The sequence below is a fragment of the Phascolarctos cinereus genome, unplaced genomic scaffold, assembly GCF_003287225.1.
Source record: "Phascolarctos cinereus isolate Bilbo 61053 unplaced genomic scaffold, phaCin_HiC Scaffold_4;HRSCAF=312, whole genome shotgun sequence".
NCBI classification, from domain to species: Eukaryota; Metazoa; Chordata; class Mammalia; order Diprotodontia; family Phascolarctidae; genus Phascolarctos; species Phascolarctos cinereus.
This window is the reverse complement of record NW_027555847.1, coordinates 53989672-54012501: the sequence shown is the minus strand read 5'-3', so window position 1 is coordinate 54012501 and position 22830 is coordinate 53989672. Positions and strand designations below refer to the sequence as shown.

General features: G+C 42.4%; 1 protein-coding gene across 1 annotated transcript in view; it reads right to left on the bottom strand.

The window, feature by feature from the left end:
* Nucleotides 1-4102: 4102 nt before the first annotated feature.
* SLC6A1 (solute carrier family 6 member 1) overlaps nt 4103-22830 on the bottom strand; it is a 62100-nt gene continuing 43372 nt past the window's right edge. The window contains exons 8-16 of the mRNA XM_020981037.2: nt 21874-22008; nt 21619-21722; nt 20653-20777; nt 12894-13006; nt 11674-11805; nt 9450-9552; nt 8920-9020; nt 8231-8398; nt 4103-6627 (exon numbers count right to left, since the gene is read on the bottom strand). Coding sequence (XP_020836696.1) covers nt 6523-6627; nt 8231-8398; nt 8920-9020; nt 9450-9552; nt 11674-11805; nt 12894-13006; nt 20653-20777; nt 21619-21722; nt 21874-22008 — 1086 coding nt within the window. The 3' untranslated portion in view covers nt 4103-6522. The remainder of the gene's footprint in view (nt 6628-8230; nt 8399-8919; nt 9021-9449; nt 9553-11673; nt 11806-12893; nt 13007-20652; nt 20778-21618; nt 21723-21873; nt 22009-22830) is intronic.

The window sequence follows — 22830 nt, the reverse complement described above, 5'->3', positions numbered from 1 at the left end:
TGTGCACAATGCTCTTGGAGGGAGAATTGGATAGGGCCAGCTGCAATTGTCTTTCCAAATATGAGACTGATAAGGACTTGGGGAGGGTGGAGGAAAATGGCAAACTCATTTAGGGGCCGATCTCATACTGAGAAGATGAGACAAAGGCTGGTGGGGGTACGGAGAGAATGGGGAGCAATTAGAAAAGAAGGCGGGGAGTTTTGTTCAGGGGTGGCAGCCTCAGGAGGAGGGAGGAGTCTTAAATTCAATTCATAGATGGGGAGAGTATAGGATGTTGGAGCTGCAGGGGATTTTAGAGTTCATTTCATCAACCATCTCCTTTCATAGAAGGAGATATTGAGTTTCATTAGTGGTAGCTATGGGCTTCATCCTAGGTCTTCTGAGTCTTTCTATTGTTGAAGAAATTAAGTGAGTTACTCAAGACCACATAGTTGCAGAGTTGGGATCAGAACGTAGGTTCTCTGACACTAAAGCCAGCACTCTTCTACCCATACTACCGTTTCTTTCTCTTGTGCATACTGATCTGCAGTATTGTTCCCACTGCAAGGAAGCTTTGAAGATATCCAGCCTTAAACTTTCTTCTGAGCTTGACCTGTACTTCCAACGGCTTGTTGGACAGCTCCAATTAACCATCCCATAGGCATCTTGAACTCAGCATGCCTGAAACAAAACTCATTATTTTTGGTCCCCTCCAAACCATTCTTCCCCCAAACTTCCCAATCTCTATTAATAGCACCACCATCCTTCTAGTCATAGAGGTCAGAAATACTGGTGTTACATCTATACACTGAGAGGATCAGACCAAGTGGCTTCTAAAGTCCCCTCAGGCTCTAGATCTATGATTCCTATTAAATGTGTCATCCTTCTGGTCATATGGGTTTGAAATCTTGGTAGTATTATCCTTGATTTCTCATTCCCCTTCATCCAACACATCTAGTTGGTTGCCAAATCTTGGCATAAAAGTCTTGAATTTGGCCTCTTCTTTCTATTCCCACAACCACCCCCCTAATTCAAGTCCTCATTGCCTCTCATCTGCATATTGCAATAGCCTTTTATTTGTTCTTCTATCTGCTCCAATTCTTCCTTCACACAGCCACCAAAGTGATTTTCCTAAATCTCAGGTCTGACCATGCCACCTGTTTACTCCAGAGAGTCTCTATTACTTCTAAGAGATAATTGAAACTCCTTTATGTATGCAAAGCTCTTCACAACATAACCCATTCCTCTCTTTTCAGTCTTCTTAAATATTGTTGTTGTTCAGCTGCTTCAGCCACTTCTGACCCTTTGCGACCCTTTCTCTTTGGTTTCATGGCAAAGATCCTGGAGTGTTTTGCCATTTCCTTTGCAACATGGCCCCTTCCTCCTTTTCCAGTCTTCTTATACATTATTGTTGTTCAGTTGTGGCCTACTCTTCATGATCCCTTTCTGGGGTTTTCTTGGCAAAGATACTGGAGTGGTTTGCCATTTCCTTCTCTGGAACAGAAGAAACTGAGGCAAATAGAGTTAAGTGACTTGTTTAGGGTCACACAGTTAGTAAATATCTAAGGCCAGATTTGAACTCAGGTCTTCCTGACTCCAGGTCCCTTACTCTATCCACTGTGTCACCTAGCTGCCCTCTTAGGTATTACTCTTCTGTTAGACCCTACCTCCCAGCGGTAATGCACAACTTACTCTTCTGGAACTCTGCAGTAGCTGTTCCCCATGCCCAGAACACTCTCCTTCCTCATCTCTGCCTCCTGGAGTCCCTGGCTTTCTTTAAGATTTGGTTCAAATTCCACCTTCTACACAAAGCCTTTCCTGACCCACTGTAGTTACCGCCCTCCCTTTCAAAAGTATCTTGGAATGATTTTGTATGTATTCAAATATATCTAAATATGTTTATGTTGTTGTCTCCATTTGAATGTAAGCTCCTTGAAGGCAAGGATTATTTTGTTTGTGTCTTTGTATTCCAGTCTAGCACAGTGCCTGGTACAAGGTAAATACATGTTGGTTGATTAAAGTTTGTACAACATTTCCTTTCAGCAACCTGACAAAGGAGCTTGACCCAGTATTTTTTTTAACATCATTTTATAAAAGAGTGGGGTTGGGGTCAGAGTCAAATCTTTTATTTTCCTGCTACTGCCTCTGACAATGTGCAAGTCCCTTAACCTCTCCTGGCCTCAGTGTCCTCATCTGTAAGATGGAGCAATTAGATAACATGACCTCCAAAGTCCTTTGTAGCTCTAAAAATCTGTTGTTCTATGATGAGTAAACAGAGCCGTGGAGGAACAGTACACATCAGAGCTGAAATTCAAACCCAACTCTCTTCTGATTCCAAGTCCAGTGCTCTTTTTATTGTACCACATTGCCTCAGCAAATGACCTGAACTGTCCCAAAAGGGAATGCCTCAGGAACTTGACCCCAAAATTGAGCAAGAGCTAGATGACCTCTTGTCAGGGAGAGCTTTTCATCAGGGGCTGGAACTGATGATGATGGGCAGGGTCTCTTATTTAAACCATGTCATATCTCTCTCAGCACCAAGCACACTGCTCCACTTACAGAAAGGTTTAATGAACATCTGCTGTCCTTTCTAACTCTGAGATTCTCTGGTCTCTCTTTAAAAAAAAATCCAGTTTGTAGTGAAGTCATCATTACTACATTAGCTCTTCCTCTCTCCCCTTATTTCCCATCCTACCCCTCCCACATCCTTTCTCTTCATCCCCTTCTTTCCTCCCTCCTTCCCCTTATTCCTCTTTCCATCCCTCCCACATCCTCTATTCTCTCCCCCTTCTTTTTTCCTTCCTCCCCTTATTCTCCATCCTTCCCCTCCCACATCCTCTATTCTCTTCCCCTTTCCTTCTTTCTTCCCTCTTCTCATTCCCCATCCCAACCCTTCTGCATCCTTTATCCTCTCCCTCCCACTCCTTTCCATTGTCTCTTTACCTCTTTACCTCCCCTCTCTTCTCACTGTCCCCAGAGCACTCGTGGGCAGGATGCCAGGCAGGAAGTTGAGGTTTTGATGCTCCTGGGGGAGGGCACTAAAGGAAACATGAGGGGAGGACAGAAAAGACATGCTTGGAGTGGGAGCTGATAAGCTGGAGAGGGTGCTCAGGATCCGGAAAGGTCTGAAAGCTGTATTGTACTCAAATCAACTGAAGGAATGAGATAGTTAGCCTGGAGAAGAGAAGCATTGGGGGATGGGAACGGGACATGAGAGCTTTTCTCAGGTATCTGAATGGCAGTCACATGGAAGAGACTTTCTTTATGGGGATGGGATTGTGCCTGTGATATCATTGGTACAGAGCATTCTCAATGAGGAAAATTCCCTCTACCACAGCGTGGGGCAGCACTTGCTTTGAAGAGTTACCTGCTTTACTGAGTGATGAAGTATTGATTTACCAATAGCCAATATGTGTCAAAGACAAAATTTGCTCTTGGGATTTCCTGTCTCTAAAGAAGGCTGTGTATTCACCGGCACAAGCTTCCTCTATGTGTCTTGTACGAAGTACATGCTTAAGAAATACTTGTAGAAGTGGAATGAACAGAAGGAGGGACTGTCTAATAATTATACTCTTTCAACACTTGAATGAACTTCCTCATGAGGTGATGAGTTTCCCATCATTCCAAGTGCTCAAGTGGAAGCTGGATGAGCCCAGGTTAGGAATCGTCCATAAGATATTCCCACATGGGTTGGGGTATTAAAACACATATGCTCTATAAGCTTAGGATGTAGGGGAGGGCGTGGAACCAAACATGATCATAGATTTAGAGCCGGAAGGGACCTTAGAGGTCAACCCCTCAGGGAAGTTAAGTGCCTTTCCTGGGTTACACAGTTAGCAAGTGTCAAAGGCATGATTTGAACCCAGATCTTCTGACTCCAAGGCCATTACTCCACTCACTCATCCACACAGCTTCTTTTGTCCTTCATCATTTTGTTGAGGGTCAACCTTAGGGCTGAAGGTCATCCACGACTGAGTAGTCCCCCTTTCCCAACCCTTGGGCCAGCTCCACTCCCATTGCCCTTCGGGTTCTAATTATGCTGTGCATGGCTGGGGAGAAGGGTCTTGTTTCAATGAGGAAGAAAGAACAAGGTAAGAACATCAGGACTCCAGGGAAACAAAGGTATCATATAATGTACCTTTATTTGTCTCTCTAGACTCTTGGAAACTTACATAACAATCGTGCTTTAATTATGACACCATTTATAGACAGTTAAAATGCATTTCATTTATAAATATTTTACATTTGGTCCATAGAACAGGTTTTTTTCCCCTTCTAAATAATACTGTACTCTTTTAACAGGCTCTGTATATATTTTTGAATATGTATATATTACATATATATTTTTATATAGAGATAAATTTGCTTGGTGTTTCTGAGAATAAATTCCTTATTGCAAAAAGCATATATGACAATACAATATCTGTTTTTTTTTTCTTTCAGGGCAGATACTACAAAAAGTTACAGTTATTCACAGTTCACACAGGAGGACTACGACACTAGTTTTGTGCTATATATGAGATGTCTAGGCAGAAACCAGTGCAGGAACTTTTTGTCAGACATCTTCCTTACAAATGTTTACAGTCACACATGAAATACTCGGCAATGAGCTTAGAACAACATGGGATCCGCTTGACATTCAACACAAGAGAAAAGGTGGAGGAGGTTTTTTTTTTTTTAAATTCTAATGGCAGTCCATAGACAGTATGGGAATGATGGCTCGATAGCATGAGATTATACTGTGGTGGGTTTCTTTTTCTTTATTTCAAACTCCAAAGATTTACAAGATGTCTTTGCTTCATAATAAGTTCAGCTATCAACATTTAAAATGCCTCATGGTTGATGCTATATTACAGTTTGGAAATGGTTTCAAAACTATTGAACAATTTTTTGCAAGTGAGACTGGGTATGATGCAAGCAGAAATAGATGTGTATGTGCTGTGTGTATTTATATATATTATATATGTATATACGTGTTTTCTAAATAATGTGCTTAACATTCTGATAATAATACTTTATTGCAAGAATGGGTATATGTTGGTCACCTTCAGACAAAAACGACAAAAAGATAAACTGAGTCACAGTTAGTTACCATATTTGTCACAGGTTTGCCCTATGCAGTTTGAGGGCTTGCTAAGAATTTATTTATGATGCACAGAAAGTTGGTCATGAAAACATGCTGCATCACACAGTTCTCTCAGCTGTTTACAATCAGACACTGGAATCCTTCAATTTTCAGATGTCTTACTTGAAGCTGCCAAACGAGAAATGCTCTGTGAATGGAATATTAGTATTTTACCGAGAAACTGTCCTCATGCCATGGCCACCGTCATCTTGCCATTGCTACTGGCACTGTCACCATAACAACTGCCATCGATATACCTTCTTAAAAGGAAAATAAAAAACCCAACCCAAATCCCCCAAACCAAAAGGTTGTGTGCATTAAATCTTCAAAGTGCTGCTGGGGTCCCCGGTGTAACATTGGTGACTTTGTTAGGGCCTTGGAGACCAGACTGGCATCGGCAGTGAGGGGATGGAGGAAAGCCCTTTGCTATATAGAACTCAAGAACGATGATGAGCTAAGGCTTCAGATGGGATGGTAGGGGGAAGAGAGAAAGGAATGAATAAACAGGTCAGAGCTGAGCCTTGGTTAGGCCCTTTTAATTTGGCTAAATCTGCAGCTGTTTTGTACTTTGAGTTGGGCTTCTTGGAACCAACATGTGATGGCACCATCTCTGCTGACTTTCAGCAATGGGACATTTTGCCCCTGGAATGGTTGGAAAAAATTCTTTTGTGTCTCCTACACCCACATGGGCAAGTAAGAGAGAAACAGGCTGATCATTAGAAAAGCCTGATTGGCAGTTTCCTTTTGGGGATGGAAAGTTTTGCTGCAAACAGCTCTGGGGAAGGATTAAGCCTGTGCTCTAAGAAACCGACCTTCCCGATCTGATTTGGGGCCGGTGGTTAACGTCACTCTACTTAAGCTGCCTCAAAAGAAAGAAGAATGCAAGAAATAGCCAGAAAGCAGAGCTGGTTATGGACACCTTAAGGGCAAGCTTTCCCTGGAAATCTTCAGCATACAAAATACTGTATTCACACGTACCAAACAGCTTTCAAATGGAATCGAACTCCTGCAAAGTCAGAGATAACAGTCGTGGGTAAGAAATAGGTCACGAAAAGGATGAAAAAATCCATAGCACAGAGCCTCAAAGCATTGGTTGTGCCACAAGGTGGGATAAAAATGCCCGATTTGTTAATTACAAATTCCACAATGATTCAATTCTTATTGAGAAAGGATTAAAAACATTAACAGTCTGTGGATTGCTGGAAAGCAGCCAGTTGTTTCTACCCACTGGAGCCCACCAAACGTCTGACAGTCCTCACATCACTTCCCTTTGAGTGGTGATGGTCTCTTTTTTTGCCACTAGAGGTAGGTTGATCGATAGTATCTTCAGACATCAATTTGTGGTCATGTTCAACCAGGTTGGATTGAGTGATAGTTTTCTCCAGCGTCCTCTTGGTCTGGGTGCCATGGGCAACCTGCTAGATGTAGGCTTCTTTGTTTGCCGAATTGCTTGACTGGGGCTGCTCTGGCCCATTTTCTGGACGAACTATATCTTCACTGGGCTGGATCATGACCTGGAGGCGCTGTGGGGTGGGGGAAGGGGAAAGGAAGGGTATGAAGACACCTGGGGGAGTTCTCCAGAGGCCACTGAATGGGGATTGCTGAGGAGACCTGGGGATACTCCAAGACCAGCATTCTTTATACTAAATGTGTTTAAAACCCTGACCTTGGGCCATCACACTCCGGAGTTCAGCCAGAAACAGATGAAAATGTCATTGAGAAATATTTTTAAAAATTAATAAAAATACCATAAAACCTAGATAATGCCACCTTTTAAAACTAAGTCAATATGTGGCCCATAGAGAGCTGACATCCTAAAGAAATGGTCTGAAAGGCAAGACCACTGCACTTGGGAGTTAGTCCTAAGATTTGGGTTGAGTCATAGGAGTTGTCTGATTTGGGGCAAGTAGTTTGGGCTCTCTATACCTCAGTTTTCTCATCTGTGAAATGGGGATAACATGCTGACACGACTTTGCACAAATAGTGTTGTGGACTTGAGTCAGGCAGGATTCAAATTCTACTTCTGAGGCTTAGATCCTATGTGACTTTAGGCAAGTAGCTTAGGCGTCTCTGAGCCTTGATTTCTTTATCAGTCAAATGGGGTTAAAAATACCTGTGGTACCACCCCTTACAGTATTCTCATGAGGCTCCAATGAGACAGTGTCCAAAAGTTCTTTGGGAACCTTCATATTGACATTTATAAAAATACTAAGAGTAACAATGGCTAGCACTTAGATAGCACATTGAGATTGGAGCACACTGCAAATTTTAGCTAACTTTAACCTTTACAGAACCTTGGGAGGTAGATATTATTATTATTCCCATTTGGGGGATGAGAAAACTGAGGCAGACTTACAAGGGAAGTGACTCATCCAGGGTCACACAACTAGTAAATATCTAAGGCTGCATTTGAACTCATCTCTTCCTGTTCTAGGTCCAGAGCTCTGTTCACTGTACTAATTAGTGGCATATATGTACATTTCTGTTTATGTCTAGGTACACATATGTGCATATGCACATATATGTGTATATGCATAAGCATGTACACCTATGCACACACAAATATGACTATAAACAAGTAATGTAATATATGTCCATAAACATGTGTCCAAATATGTCTCTATGTACGTATGCATACGTATATATACACATACACTGTTTGTAGACACTCAAAATGGTACATACAATTCAAAGACTTACCTGTGATCATATAGCTAGTATATATCAGAGACAGGACTTTAATCCAAGTCTTGCTGATGCCAAGATTGGCCCTGTATCCATGATGCCGTATTGACATACAAATGTTAGCTGTCCCTGTTATAATACCCTAACTCCCAAGGTTGTTGTGAGGACATCTTTGTAAATCTTAAAAGTCCTATAATAACTCAATTATTTATTTCATCAGTTATATCATGTCATATTGCTTCATATGTGCTAGTAAGCTCCTAAGGGGCAGGGATGTGTCTTACAATTCTCTTGTATTCCCATGACACCTAGTAGTTTCTCAGAAAATATCTGATGATTCCTGGGTTAAGTGGGGGAGGAGGTTTTGGTTGAACTTTGGTCCAAGGAGAATGTGGCTTAAGGAGATAGGGTTGATTGTGCTCCCAGGGACTGTGTCCTTACCTGCTTTAAGGAGCCCTTTAAGGTCAGGAACATGTAAGCCATATAGCCAGGGATAAGGACCATGGAAGACAAGGCCATGAACCAGCCCACACCTTGCCCCCACTTGGGGAACACATAGTTGCCCATGGTGAGTGGAGTCATCTGTACTGCGCTGAAAATGAAGACACCCTGGGAAACAAGCAGACAGGATAATACAGGCAGTCAGTCAGCTCTTTGGGTATGTACTACACATCCTTTAAATCCCTTTGCAGAAACAGCCTCTTGCCAGTCCCTAAAGGCATCTTTATAATGCCCAGGTCCCCCCAAACATGACACTGGGGATACCATTCATGATGACCAGTTACGCTAGGAGCTTCAGGAGAGGTGACCCTATCCTCAGGGGCTGGGGCAGCTTCCCACTATGGTCTTGGGCTACTCAGTGGGGCACCCAACTATGAGACTTTGGGCAGCTCTCAGGTCCGTTTGGGTGGAGGGAAGCTAGTTCTTTGCAAATCATAAGGATCCAAATCCAGCTGAATGCCTTTCTTGCCAAAGAAGAAATAGGATGGGAAGTCAAGCTTGTACAAACAAGCCAGGAATCTTTGGATATGGCTCTAGCCTCTCCTAATGGCCTGCATACCCATCCCTTTCTGCTACCAGAAGAAAGTTCTCTTGCATCAAGCGCACCTGGGTCCAGGGGTCATCCTTACCGCCACAATGATTGGAGTAAAGAAGGACCAGCAGAGTTTCCACCAGATGCAGGGCCGGGAGCCAACCATCTCCTGGATGTTGTCATAAAACCTGTTGACCCCTAAGAAAAGAAGAAAAAAAATGGGTCAAGGATGAGATTTAGGTAGAGATCCTGCCTCATCCCCAAAGAGACTTGGGTCTGTGGACCCTACCACAAAAGGGTTGTTGGGAAAAAAGAGAGGGAATTGAGACCTAAAGGGAGGTAAGCTCACAAAGTAAAATAAAAAGTTTCAGGACACTTGGCCTAGTGTTCCTTTTATTATACCGTATTGTCTTCCGTCCCCAAGCTGGATTAAACAAATGGGTACACTGAAGTGGAGGAGGGGGGCTACTTTTCCACAGGGGCTGGGTGGGACTGATTGGGTAGAACTTCCTTGGGCTCAAACCATTGCATTCCCCTCTTTGCCTTTTTTTTTTTTGTCTTCAGGGGTAGGGGAGGGAAACAGGAGAGGGGCAGGGATGGAGGTAGGGAGAATAGCAAAACACTTACCATAGCACCAGGAGATAGAAACACATTCAAAGAACACCAGGAAGAGGAGGCTCATTCCGCTGGCTGAGTAGTAATCAAAAAGCTTAAACACATAAATCCCACCCTGTAAGAGCAAGAGAGATTCACTTAGAACTCCAGAAAATTTCATGGGAGTAGCTAAAGACTAGGGGAGCTGGGAGAGGCTTAAAAGTTAAACACAAAACAGGTGAAATCAGGGAAGACCATGTGCTAGAAAGGTTGATCCACTGTTGCACAGATCTAGTGTGAGGAACAGGCATTGTAAAATTTAGAGCACACTCAGAATGTGTGTGTGTGTGTGTGTGTGTGTGTGTTCTATGTGAATTTGGAAAAAAAAAAGATTAAGTGACTGCATAGAACAATCGGAGTTTAGACCCTTCCACCTCCCAGACAGAGGTGGGAAGATGGACACCATGACTATCTGGGGTCCCAGTATCCTAATGCCATTCAACCAACGAAACAAGGTGTATTTTGGTGTGGCGGTGTTTTGAGATGGCTTTTTAAAAATTTAATTTTATGAGTCCAGATCTTTGATTTCATTGGTGTAGGGAGTAACTTAGTATGGAAACCCCCTCTAGTGATGCATATCATTAACTCCTCTGTAATTTATAGTCTTAGAGAGTTTCCTGGGGCACTGAAAGGTGACTTTCCCAAGGCCACACAGAGGGGATGTGTCAGAGGTGAGATCTGAACTTAGGTTTCCCTGACACCAAAGCCAGTGCTCTAGTGCCTATGCCATGCACTCTCTCAAACAATGGTTTAGTAAGTTGCATGAAGCCCACAGCACTCTTGAGGGTGGTCCAAACCAGATTAAAACATACTTGGGAAATATTTAACAAAATACAGTAGAACATAGATAATGCTGATAGGTGGTTTTCTAAGCCAGTATAAGGCCTACAGGGATGCTTATGTATAGTTTAGCTACCCCATTTCTTTTTGCACTTGACGCTACTGGTTTAGCAGACTGCAAAAGATCTGACTTTGGTGGATATGATGAATATACTTGTTCTAGGAGACCAAGGTGCCTGGCATAAATAGCATCACTGACCTGAAATAGAACACAATCCTGCTCCCTTAATGAAGTCTTCTCGGAGAGTTCTAGCCCTCAGAAGTCACTCCCTTCTCTGAACTCATGTAACATTCACTCACTCATGGTTTCTATCATTCTGGCATGAGCCCAGGACTAGTCTTGAATTTTTACTTGTAAAACTTTCCCCTGTGTTGACAGGGGGATTTGTTTTACATCCTGTTGGGCAGGTCAGTCCCTTCCTCAAACCTCTTTATGGTGACCCAAAGTCCCAAGACTTTCTGTCTCCTGTGTGTTTGGCCAAAGACTGGCTACGTGTGGACTGTGATTGAGCTCTTATTATGATTTGTTGATGAGGGGCAGGCTGGTACAATGGAGAGAGCTAGCCTTGGTACTAGAAGACCTGGACTGACTCCCTACCTTTATCCCTGGCTTGCCTCTGACTTGTACTGCCTGTGTGACCCTGGGCATCTCCTCCTAGTCCCTTATTTCCCCCTTTGTTGCTCCAGGCAGCGATCTATGACTACAAATGCCAGAGGAGGTGCTGATCTGCACTGATAGAGGGAGCTTCCTCATCCAGGAGTCCCAAAGGTAGTGAAATCCCTACTATTGGTTTGCTGTTCCTCTCTTCAAATAGACTAAACAATAAGCTCTGTGGGCACAGGGACCATGTCTTCTTCTGCTATCTCCTCACAGCACTTAGCTCCGAGCTAGGCAGAGTGGACATTCTACAAATATTCTGAATGAATGAATGAAGGCAGAAAGGGAGGAATATCACTCAATAAATGACAAGGGTCTTGGTCTCTGCTACAAAGTTATACCGTTCCCTTCTGGACTTTTTCCAAGCCCTCTTAGACACTTAGGCGGCATAGTGCTCAACCCGGAGTCAGGAAGACCTAGTTAGAATCTAGCCTCAGACACTTACTAGCTGTGTGATCTCGGGCAAATTACTATCTACCTCAGTTTCCTCATCTGTAAAATGGTGATAATAATAGCCCTGATAATAATCGTGCCTACCTGCCAGGGTTGTTGTGAGGATCAAATGAGATAATAGATGGAAATGAAAGCCATTATTACTAAACTTAGAAGTCCCTAGGAAGAGGTCCTGGGTACAAGGAGCGGTTTGGAGGAGGGAAGCAGAAATGGAAGTGGCAGAAGGGAGAGGAAAGTAACACTCACCTGAGTGATGTTGGAGAGACCGATCAGGTAGGAGACAATGCATACAATGGCGATGAAGAGCTCCCTTCGGCTACGGAGCAATCTTGGGAACTCATCAACCAGGGCTGTAATGAACCCTTCCACAGTGCAGAACTTCCAGGAAGACAATACAAAGGAGGTTAGTGCTCTCCCTTAGGGACCTCCATGAACTCCCTACCCAGCTCCCGACAAGTCCCTATCCCATTCAGACTAATTGGCTTGAGGAGCAAATGGTCCTGGATGTCCTGGGGGGTCCTAGATTTCAGAGAAGACCTGACATCTCCATACATTCCCCCAAAGGCATTAGCTTCCCCTTCTGCCATTTGGCCCTACCCAGAATTCTTTTGGGCTAGGCTTGACACAATAATGCCCAAAATCATGAACCCAATCACAGAGATGTCTCTAGGAACAAAGATTTTGTCTTTGGCTAAAGCTTCCTTTGTATTTTAATTCTCTGGAAACAGAGTAGGGTGGTACTGCCAGCCAGGTCCCAACATTTAAAAAAAATATTACAGCTGTCTAATAATGGAATTACCTATCTTATGAGGTAGGGAGACTTTTGTCTGAGGCAGCATTTTTGTCTCAGAAAGTACACAATCAATTAAAAAGCATTTATTAAACACCTCCTATGTGTCAATCAGTTGATAAACATTCATTAAGTGCCTACTCTGTGCCAGGAACTGTGCTAAGTGCTGGGGATACAAAAAGAGGGAAAAGTCAGTCCCTCCCCTCAAAGAGCTCAAAATTTAACAGAGTAGGGATGTCCATCTGTCAGAATGATATAGAGAGAATTTCTGTATTGGGTGTGATTCTAGATGAAATGACTCTTAAAGTTCTTTTTCTGACTCAAATCCTAGGGTCACATCACAGCTTGTAGCCAGGGATTCCCAACCACTAGATACCCAAATTCTAGAAGATCTTCTGTCAGGCTATTAAATAGCCTGATAGTGTCATGCCAAATCTCTGGAACAGTGCAAAAATGGCAGGCTTTGGATGAGAGAACTGATGCCTGAATCCCACCTGTCACTTACTACTTGTGCCACTTGGTCAAATCATTGACCTCTAGGCCTTGATTTCCTCATCTGTAAAACGAGAGGTTTGGATTAGATGACTCCTAATATGCATTCCAACTCTAAATCCTTTTTATCTTACAAAGCCAGAGAGTAGGCTACAGAGGGAAAAATGAGGCAGGGAGTCCTCACCTGACTGTCAATACCCAGCATGAGCAGCATGGAGAAGAAGAGGATGGCCCACAGTGGGGAGATGGGCAGCTGGGTCACTGCCTCGGGATATGCCAAGAATGCCAGTCCCGGACCTGGAAAAGATTCAATTCAATTCAATTCAATTTGCATTTATTAAGTTCCTAACTTAACTTCCTTTGTATATGCCCCCTTCTTTCCTCCGTGAAGAAGTTCACCACCATGTTGAAGAAGGCCCTTATCACCTCAAGCCTGAAATATTGCGATCGCCTTCTGGTTTCTCTCTCTGTCTAAGATTCTTCCCACTCAAGTCTATTTTCCATACAGCAGTCAATTTGATTTTCCAAAAGCCTACATATGACTATGTCATCCCCTATTCAGTAAACTCCACTAGCTCCCTATCATCTTCAGGATTAAATAGAAAATCCTCGGGTGTTCAAAGCCTTCATAACCTGGCCCCTCTCTGCCTTTCCAGTTTCTCGTGCCTTACTCCTCCCACAAACTGAAATCTGATAGCTCTGGTCTCCTGGCCATTTCTAGCCCAAGACACTATCTCTCAGCTCCAGGCATTTTCAATGGCTGTCTCTTCCATGCCTAGAATTCTCTGCCTCATCATCTCTACCTCCTGACTTCTCTGCTTCCTTCAAGTCCTTGCTAAAATTCTGCCTTTTATAAGAAGCCTTTTCCAGGCCTCTTTAATGGTCATGCCCTCTTCCCTCTGTGGATTTTCTCCAGTTTATCTTGTATAGCCAGGATGTATCTTGTTTTTATATAGCTGTTTACATGTTGCCTTACCCATTAGACTGGGGTCTCCTTGAGGAAAGGACTGGTTTTTTTTGTCTTTCTTTGTATCTTCAATGCTTAGCATGGTGCCTGACACATAGATGACACTTAAAAACTTCCTAATTTATTTGAACTCTGCATTGTCAATGAACTGGGAACATGAGGAAATCAGAGTACCATTACCCTCTTGTGGTAGTTCTGGGAAGGCTTCTCTGGGTATGAAGCAGAGCAGAAAAGCAGGGCCTCACAGACCCATGAAGATTTAAGGTGTCTGAAAGTACATTAGACTTGCAATTAGAGGTCCCATACTATTTACTGTGTAACCTTGGACAAGGAACTTCATCTTTAGGGTCTCCGTTTCCTCATTTGTAAAATGAAGGGGTTTGACTAGGTGACCTCTAATGTCTGTCTCAGACTCAATTCCCGCACATCTTCTGACCTGCCAAACAATTGGGCCTGAAGTGGCCACCATTTTTATTAAAGGGTGACATTTAGGTAGGTGGCATTGTGGATAGATTGCTGGGATCAACATCAGGAAAACCTGAATTCTAATCTTGCATCAGACACTTATTTGACATGTGACCCTGGGTGACTCTATTAACCTCTATTAGCCTCAATTTCCTTAACTGTAAAATAAGGATAATTATAGCACAATTTCACATCATTGCTGTGAGGAATAAATAAAAGCAGCTTCAGTTTCCTCAAAACTATAAAATGGGGATAGTAATAGCAACTACTTCCCAGAGTTACTGTGAGGATCAAATAATATATGTAAAGAATTTTACAGTTCTATATACAGTTCTTCTCCTCCTCCTCCTCCTCCTCCTCCTTCTTCTCCTTCTTCTCCTTCTTCTTCTTCTTCCTCTTCTCCTTCTTCTTCTCCTCTTCCTCCTTCTCCTCCTCCTTCTTCTCCTTCTTCTCCTTCTCCTTCTCCTTCTTCTTCTCCTTCTTCTCCTTCTCCTCTTCTTCTCCTCCTTCTCCTTCTTCTTCTCCTTCTCTTTTTCTTCTCCTCCTCATCTTTCTTCTCCTCCTCATCTTCCTCTTCTTTCTCCTCCTTCTTCTTCTCCTTCATCCTCCTCCTCTTCTTCCTCCTCCTTCCCCCCTTTAAGGTTCTGTGCTTGACACAATGTGGATAATATATAAATGATATGATTTCTGCCATAAAAAAGCTCATAATCTAATAGTGATGTGCACAAATCATTATCATACAATCAGCATATAAAAGGAACAAGAAATGTGATGAGATCAGAGGGGTCAGGCTAAACAAATCAGGGAAGGCTTCAGGGAGGAGATGGCATTTGAACAGGGGCTTCAAGTATGTGTGAGGACGCCAATCATTGTTTTCTACCCCAGCTTCCCAACACATACTACTTTTGGTCCCCTCTCATTCATGTTGCCTTTGGCTTAATTTCTACCCCTACTTGTAAGCAAACCCAGGCCTATTGGTCTCTTACCTCTCCTTTGAGGGTCAATCCAAATGTCACCTCTTCCAGGTAGTCTCTCCTGATTCTTCCATTCTACACTGAGCTCCTCTTCTCTGAACTCCCAGAGCCCTAGGTGTCTGTACCACAATCTTTGTCCCTACTAGGTTGTTTTGCAACGTGTGCTGTTTCTCATGTGTTACTTTTGTCTCCCCAGCTAGATTGCAGACTCCTTGAGGGCAGGGACTGTCTTTGTATCTTGAGTGTAGTTAAGACAGCTGCTCCATAGATAACTTGTTTAATTAGTAATTAAGGCCTCAGTTAAAATGCATACATTTTCTGGGAAAGGTAACTCACTAACTCATTGACTCTAGTGCTTCTAGATGGCTAGTGGAAAGGGAATGCGACCCAGAAGGAGTAAGTTTTGATGGGGTGGAGTAGGAGAATTGTGGGCTAGGGAAAGTCCCATAGGCAGAGACTAGTGGCTATAATATTCCTCCCCCCACCCCACACACACCTATACATCGCCTTTGCTTGTCCAAGGCTCAGGTCAAGTTCATCCTTCTTGAAACCTTCCTTGACTTCTTCACCTTGCCAATTCCCAGGGCACTTTCCTACCTGTATCTCTCACTGGACACCAAATCACCAGTAAAAAGGAAGTCTATGCTATTTTTACCTTGGATATGTCCAGTTTTCCAGACCAGAATGTAAGCGTGTGGAAGGCAGGTTATGTCTCAGCCAGTCTCAGACTGAAATTTCATGTGTTTTAACTGCATGGAGCTTCTGTATCTGCATTGCCACAGTCTAAACCTGGTTTCTCTGAACAAAATCTTATTACTCCAATCATACAGATGTCTGAATGAAGAGATAGAGAACTGCATAATATGATCCAGGGACCATAAAAATAGCTAGTGAGGGCTGGAGTTTCAGATATCCAGGTGGAGAAGTGGATAGAGTGCTGACTTTGAACCAGAAGACCTGAGTTCAAACTGAGGCTCAGACACTTACTAGCTGTGCCACTCTGGGCAAGTTGCTTATCCTCTGTCTGCCTCAGTTTCCTCATCTGTACAATGGGAATAATAATGATGCCTGTTTCCCTGGGTTATTGTGAAGAACTAACATCTGTAAAGAACTTTTCAAACCCTAAAGTGCTATATAAATGTTAGCTATTGTAACTTGTTTCTCCCCTGGTTTCCTCATCTCTCATTCATGCTTAATAAACACACGATAAAATTAAATCATTTTTTTTGGATGGTGACTATAACAACAATTCTCACATTGTTTCCCTCTCAATACAAAAATGAACACAGTATGAATGGGTCTCAGTGGATTGCAAGACGAACCTTCTGGTATGGTCTAAAGCTGAGTGAAGTGAGAACACTGTACACAGCAACAGCCACATTGTGCTATGACTAATATTGATAGACTTAACCCTTCTCAGCAATACAAGGATCTAAGACATCTCCAAAGGCCTCATGATGGGAAATGCAATCCATATCCAAAGAAAGAACTATGGAGTTTGAATGCGGATCAAAGCATACTATTTGATATTTTTTTCTTCTGTTTTGTTTTGTTTTCTCTTTCTGGTGGTTCCTCCTAGTTAGTTTTAATTTTTACTTACAACATCACTAATGTGAAAATATGTTTAACAGGAATGTACATGTATAGCCAGATTTTGCGCCATCTTGGAGAGGGAGGTGGGGAAGGAGGAGGAGAAAAATTTAAACCTCAAAAGCTTATGGAAGTGATTGTTGATAATTCAAAATAAATTAATTAAAATAAAGAAGAGCCTTCTGGTGACAGTGAACTTGATTCTTTAGGGGACCAACTCTAGTCCCAGACTAGCTCTAGGTCATGGCCTCTTCAAGGTTGTGCACCCCAACAAAGGCAAAATAACAGCCTCTTAGGGCTTTGTTAATAAGTAGGTTTCTAATTTTAGACTTCTTGGCCAAGGGCATAGTAGCTAATAGATTTCTGCTCAGACCTCTGAAAACTGAGAGACTGTCAACTGTGAATCTCAAAATACAAAAAATGAATGATCTCCAGTTTGGTTCCTTCTCTGTCCTCTGATCTCCAGCAGTACTTGTTGTCTGACCCATGGAGTAGCTATTTGCATTTACTGCCCCAATTAGATTGCTGGCCCCTTGAGGGTAGGGTCTACATCCTTTTATAATTCACTTGTATATAGTGCTTTCTTCCTAGATTTCCCACATGGTAAGCAGGTCAAATAGGATTAACTACATTTCAGATGGGCAAACAGGTTTAGAAAGGGGAAATGATTTATGAGAATAAGCACTAACTCTGGAGCCAGAGGACCTGTGTTCAAATCCTTGCTCCTGATGCTTACAACCTGTGTGAACTTGGACACATCACCCACTCTTCCTTAGCTTCAAATTTCTCACCTAAAAAAACAGGAGATTGGACTAGCTGGGCCCTGAGGCCCCTGCCAGCTCTAGATTTATGAATCTAAATCCCATCTCCAGTTTTACCCTTTGTGTGACCTTGGAAAAGTTACCTAATCTTCTTGGCCCTCAGTTTCCTTATTTGTAAAATGAAGGAGTTGGACTAGATGACCTCCGGGATCTCTTCCAGCTTGAAAATCTATGATCTGATGATAAAATTGGAACTCAAGCCTTGGTCTTCTCAATTCAAGTCTGGTATTCTTTCACCTGCATCCCACTGACTCAGTCTGACTTTTCTTAGCATCCTCCCTTCCATAGGACCTGGCACAGTACTAAGAATGTGATAAGGGGTCATTAGGTGTTTGTTGATGGAATTCTACTCACTCATGCCCAAACTAGGGAGGGGGAGCTAGAGAACAGAGAGAAAGAAGGAGGAGGTAAGGAGAGCCAGTCCAGGAACATGGCAACCTGAATTCTATATCTGCTACTACCTCTCTGTGCCATTTTGTCTGTCGCTTCACAATTATGGCCCTCAACTATAAACTGAAGGGGTTAGACTAGATCAAGGGGTCTTAACCTGGGTTCCATGGGTAAACTTCAAGGAATCTTTGAGATTGAATGGGAAAAAAATGACATCTTGATTTTCACTAAGCTGTAACTGAATTTTAACATTCCCTTCCATTATTAAAATGTTTTCTGAGAAGGGGTCTGTGGCTGAATTCACTATATAGTTAAAGATAGTCCATAACACTAGAAAGGTTAAGAACTCTGAGATCAGATGATTTCTAAGGTTCCTCCCACCTCTTGCACGATAGATTTGAACATTCTATGGTCTACCATTCTCAGTAGTTTACATTCTAGCATTCCATGTTCCAAGATCCCTCCCAGTCTTAACATTGTGAGTTCTAAGGCTCTTTCCAGTTGTGACATTGGATGTGCTAAAGTTTCTTTCGGTTTCAACTTCTTTTCCTTTATGACATTTTCTACTTCTACGTTCTTAGAAATGTGAAGTTACAAAGCAATAGAAGAGGAAACATTGGGAAAAGACTGGAAAGGAGTAAAATGAACGATGACTTATCCTCCGCTTGGGTTTTGTGACTTTTTTCTAGGAATAAGAGAGAATATTGAGGATGTGGGGAACTAGAGGTATCTAAAAAGAAGAAATGTTTATTGAATGACAAAGTAGTATGGATGATAGATATAAAAAGCCTTTTTTGAGTCCCTCAACTGGATGTGTTCTCTCCCTCGGATTTCATAACATTTTATATTACTTTTATGCATTTATAACTGCATGATAATTATTTGCATGCATGTCTTATTCCTATTGGATTTATGATTGCTATCTTAAAACACTTTATTGATAGAATACATAGGGTCAAAGAACTAGAAGGGACCTTGGAGGGCTTCAAATTGAATTTCCTCATTTTTATAGATGTGGGAACTGAAGCCCAAAGCAGTTGAAGTGACTTGCCTTTGGCCACACAAGTAATAAAAAAGAAGGTCAAGATTTTCACTTAGGTCCTATGACTACCAATATAGCACTTTTGTTTCTGTACCTTAATTTGAAATAGTGTTGGATGAAACAGACATTGGATTAATTCTATATATCTCCAGAATTAGGTGCAAATGGGTTGGGAGAAGGAGAGAGTTACAGGGAAGGAAACTTGTAAATACAAAATGATCATTATGGTCCATAAATGAAATGGGCTGCTTTATGGCAGTGATGGTGGTAGTAAATACCCATCACTCCAGGTATGTAGGCAATGGTTTGACAATCTCTCATCAAAGATGTTGTGGTTGCTAGGTCTATATCCCAAAGAGACAAAAAGGGAAAAAGACCTACTTGTACAAAATATTTATTTTGTGATGGCTAAGAATTGGAAATTGAGGGGATGCCCATCAACTGAGGAATGGCTGAACAAGTTGTGATATGTGATTGTGATAGAATATTATTGTGCTATAAGAAATGACAAGCAGGATGATTTCAGAAAAACCTGGAAAGACTTACATGAACTGATGCAAAGTGAAATGAGCAGAACCAAGAGAATGTTGTACATAGCAATAGCAATATTGTATGATGAAGAACTGCAAATGACAACTATTCTCAGAAATACAATGGTCCAAGACAATCCCAAAGGACTCATACTATCTGCCTCTAGAGAAAGAACTGACATTACTGAATACAGATTGAAGGACATTATTTTTCATTTTCTTTCTTTCCTTTCCTTTCCTTTTCTTTTCTTCTTTTCCTTCCTTCCTTTTCTTTCTTTCTTTCCTTCTTTCTTTCTTTCTTTCTTTCTTTCTTTCTTTCTTTCTTTCTTTCTTTCTTTCTTTCTTTCTTGTACAAAATGACTAATATGGAAATGTTTTACATGATTGCACATGTGTAATTTATATCATATTGCTTACCATTTCAGAGGGGGTGAAGGGAGAGAGGGAGGGAGAGAATATGGAACTCAAAACTTACAAAAAAATGTTAAAAATTGTTTTAACATGTAATCAGGGGAAAATAAAATATCATTTAAAAAAGATATTGTGGAGGCCATTTATGCTTTATGTTAGGGTTGGACTAGATGACAGCTAGAGTCCCTTCCAGCTCTTAGAGTCTATGATTACACCATGTAATTAGCTGGTGTTCCTTGAGTATTGTTTCTTGGGAAACAAAGTATTGGTACAGGGTGGGAAGGATGCTCAGTCCAGCCCACTAGATTTAAATACTTGACTAGTGAAGTTGTTACTGCTGGTTTTTGTCCTGGATCCCTGTGTGCCTGAATTTGAGGCAACATTGTGTAATGAAAAGGATGTTGGATTTCTGAGACTCAGGAGACGATGTTTTGCTCCAGCTCTACCACTTAGCAAACTTGACACCAAGTCACTTCATCTATGAAAAGCTCAGATTCCTCACCTATAAATGAGGGAGTGGCCTAGATCATCTTGATGGTCCCCTCCATCTCTATGAGACCATGACATTCTGTGACATTCTGATTTTCTATAGGGAAGAGACTAGGTCGTCTTCTTCCCAGAGTGTCTAGGACCAGACCAGACTAGAGCCAGAAATTAACATTATGTAATGCCTTTTCAAGTGAGTTTTCCTTCAATCAAGTCTGATCACAGGAGTTGCCAGGGAAACATGGGAGTTCGGACATGGTACCTGACCTGAAGCTGCAACATCAGCAATTGGTCTCTTGGTCACATTTGCCATAAAGCCCACAATGGAGAAGATGACGAAGCCAGCAAACATGCTGGTGCAGGAATTGATACAGCAAACGATGATGGAGTCTCTGAAAGAAAGAGAGCAAAGGGAGTCAGAGGGAGATGGTTGTGATGAGGGAGAGACAGAGAGGGAGAAAATTGAGCTAGGAATGAAGGTTGTAGAGGACAAGGAGATAGAAGGGTCAGAGATGATGACAGCGAGGGGATGGTATCAGAGAGGGATTGGAGATAGATAGAAGGAAGAGTTCGGGAATAAAAGGGAAAGGGAAAAGAAAAAGAGATAGTGAGCAGATGGGACCAGAAAGGAGTCAGAGAAAGAAGACAGGGATAGAGGAGTGGGGACAGAGGAAGGTGACAGATAAAGGATGGAGTCAAAAAGGGTGAAAGAAAGGGGGAATATAGAAAGTATATGGAATTGTTGAGGGGATGGGGCAATGAGATCAGAAGTGGAATATAAGGTTAGAGAGGGGATGGAATTGGAGAGGAGTGAGGCAAAAGTAATGGCTAGAAAGGGAACGGTTAGGGGAAATGATTACAGATAGGTGAAAATTTCAGAAAGAAAATGTAACCAAAGGGGCAGAGAGGAGTGGGGTGGGGATGATGAAGATAAGGAGAAGTCAGAGAGGGAGCCTGGGGTATAAGAGGGAGAGAGAGACAGAGAGAGACAGAGACACATACAGAGATACAGAGAGAGACAGAGACAGAAAGAAAAAGACAGACAGAGACAGAGGCAGAGAAAGAGAAGAAGAAAAAGAGAAAGAGGGAAAAAGAGGAGAGAGGGGAGGGATAGTGTGAGATCAAGAGGAAGAGAAGCACAGGTCAGAAAGTGAGGGAATGAGGACAGAGAGAAGTTAGAGAAAGGAGACTGCATGAGAGAAAGGCAAGCACCAGGGGAGGGTCTTTTCCTACCTGTAGACATTGTTGTGGAATGGGTTGTAGCTCCCCAGGGCAATGAGGGATCCAAGACCCAGACCATAGGAGAAGAAGATCTGAGTTGCTGCATCCAGCCACACCTATTGAGTAGATGAAAGTCCCATGAGTATTGGCATGGGCTTGTCTGGTGGCACCAATTTTATGGCTAGACCATGCCACTCTGAGACCCAGAAGTCCTACACACAGAGTAGGAGTGCACCTGGCCTGGGACAAGGGGACCAGTAGGCTAACCTCTGAGTCTGACAGTTTGCCAAAGTTGGGAGTGATGTAGAAAAGGATGCCTTCTCTGGCTCCAGGCAGTGTCACTCCTCGGAAGAACAGAATGATGAGCATGACGTATGGGTATGTAGCAGAGAAGTAGACTACCTAATAGGAGGAAAGAATGTATCAGGCAAGGCTCACTTAACACTGCTCTGTAACAAGTAACCCCTCTCCCAGTAACATGGCTCTCCTTAATTGTCTGCATTTCTCATAAATAGGCACATACTATGAGCATCCCTGCTTCTTCTGTCCATGCTGTTCTCTGACCTGCAAGTCTGTCTCTATTCTTCACCTAGAGAAATTCTACCCACATCCTATCCATCCTTCAGACCCTGCCTCAAGTCTCCTCCAGGAAGTCTTCTGGGTTAGAAAGAAAAGTAACATATTAGAACATAGTATATTAGAACCAGTCTAATAATCTATGCTTCCAGGGTACACTGGAGGCAGAAGGGTGTAGAAAGAGCACTGGAGTTGGGTCAGTGGATTTGGGTTGAGCAGAATCTCAATTTTGTTATTTACTACTTGTGTGACTTTAAGACAAGTCAATGAACAATTCTGGGCCTGTTTCCTTATCTATGAAATGAGGAAGTCTGGGTTCTTCCAGCTCTAAAACTCTATAATCCCAGAGCTGTAGCACTAATAATCCTATTGCAATTAATCATTTGCTAGTTATGAATTAGAGTGTGAACTCATTGAGGGTGGGGCTCATGCTTTTCTGTACTCTACTACTTCTCAGACCATTGTAGGCTTCAGTTAATTTTTTGTGTTGGCTGACCCAATAGCTCCATTCCCAGCTAGGCCAGACCTTAGCATCAGCCTTGGGCAAGATGTGATAGAGCCTTCTCTTTTTCTCCAAGAAATGCAGGGCAGTCCCCACCATGGAGAGGGAGCATGATACAGCAGAAAGAGCTTCAGAGGCAGAGGATC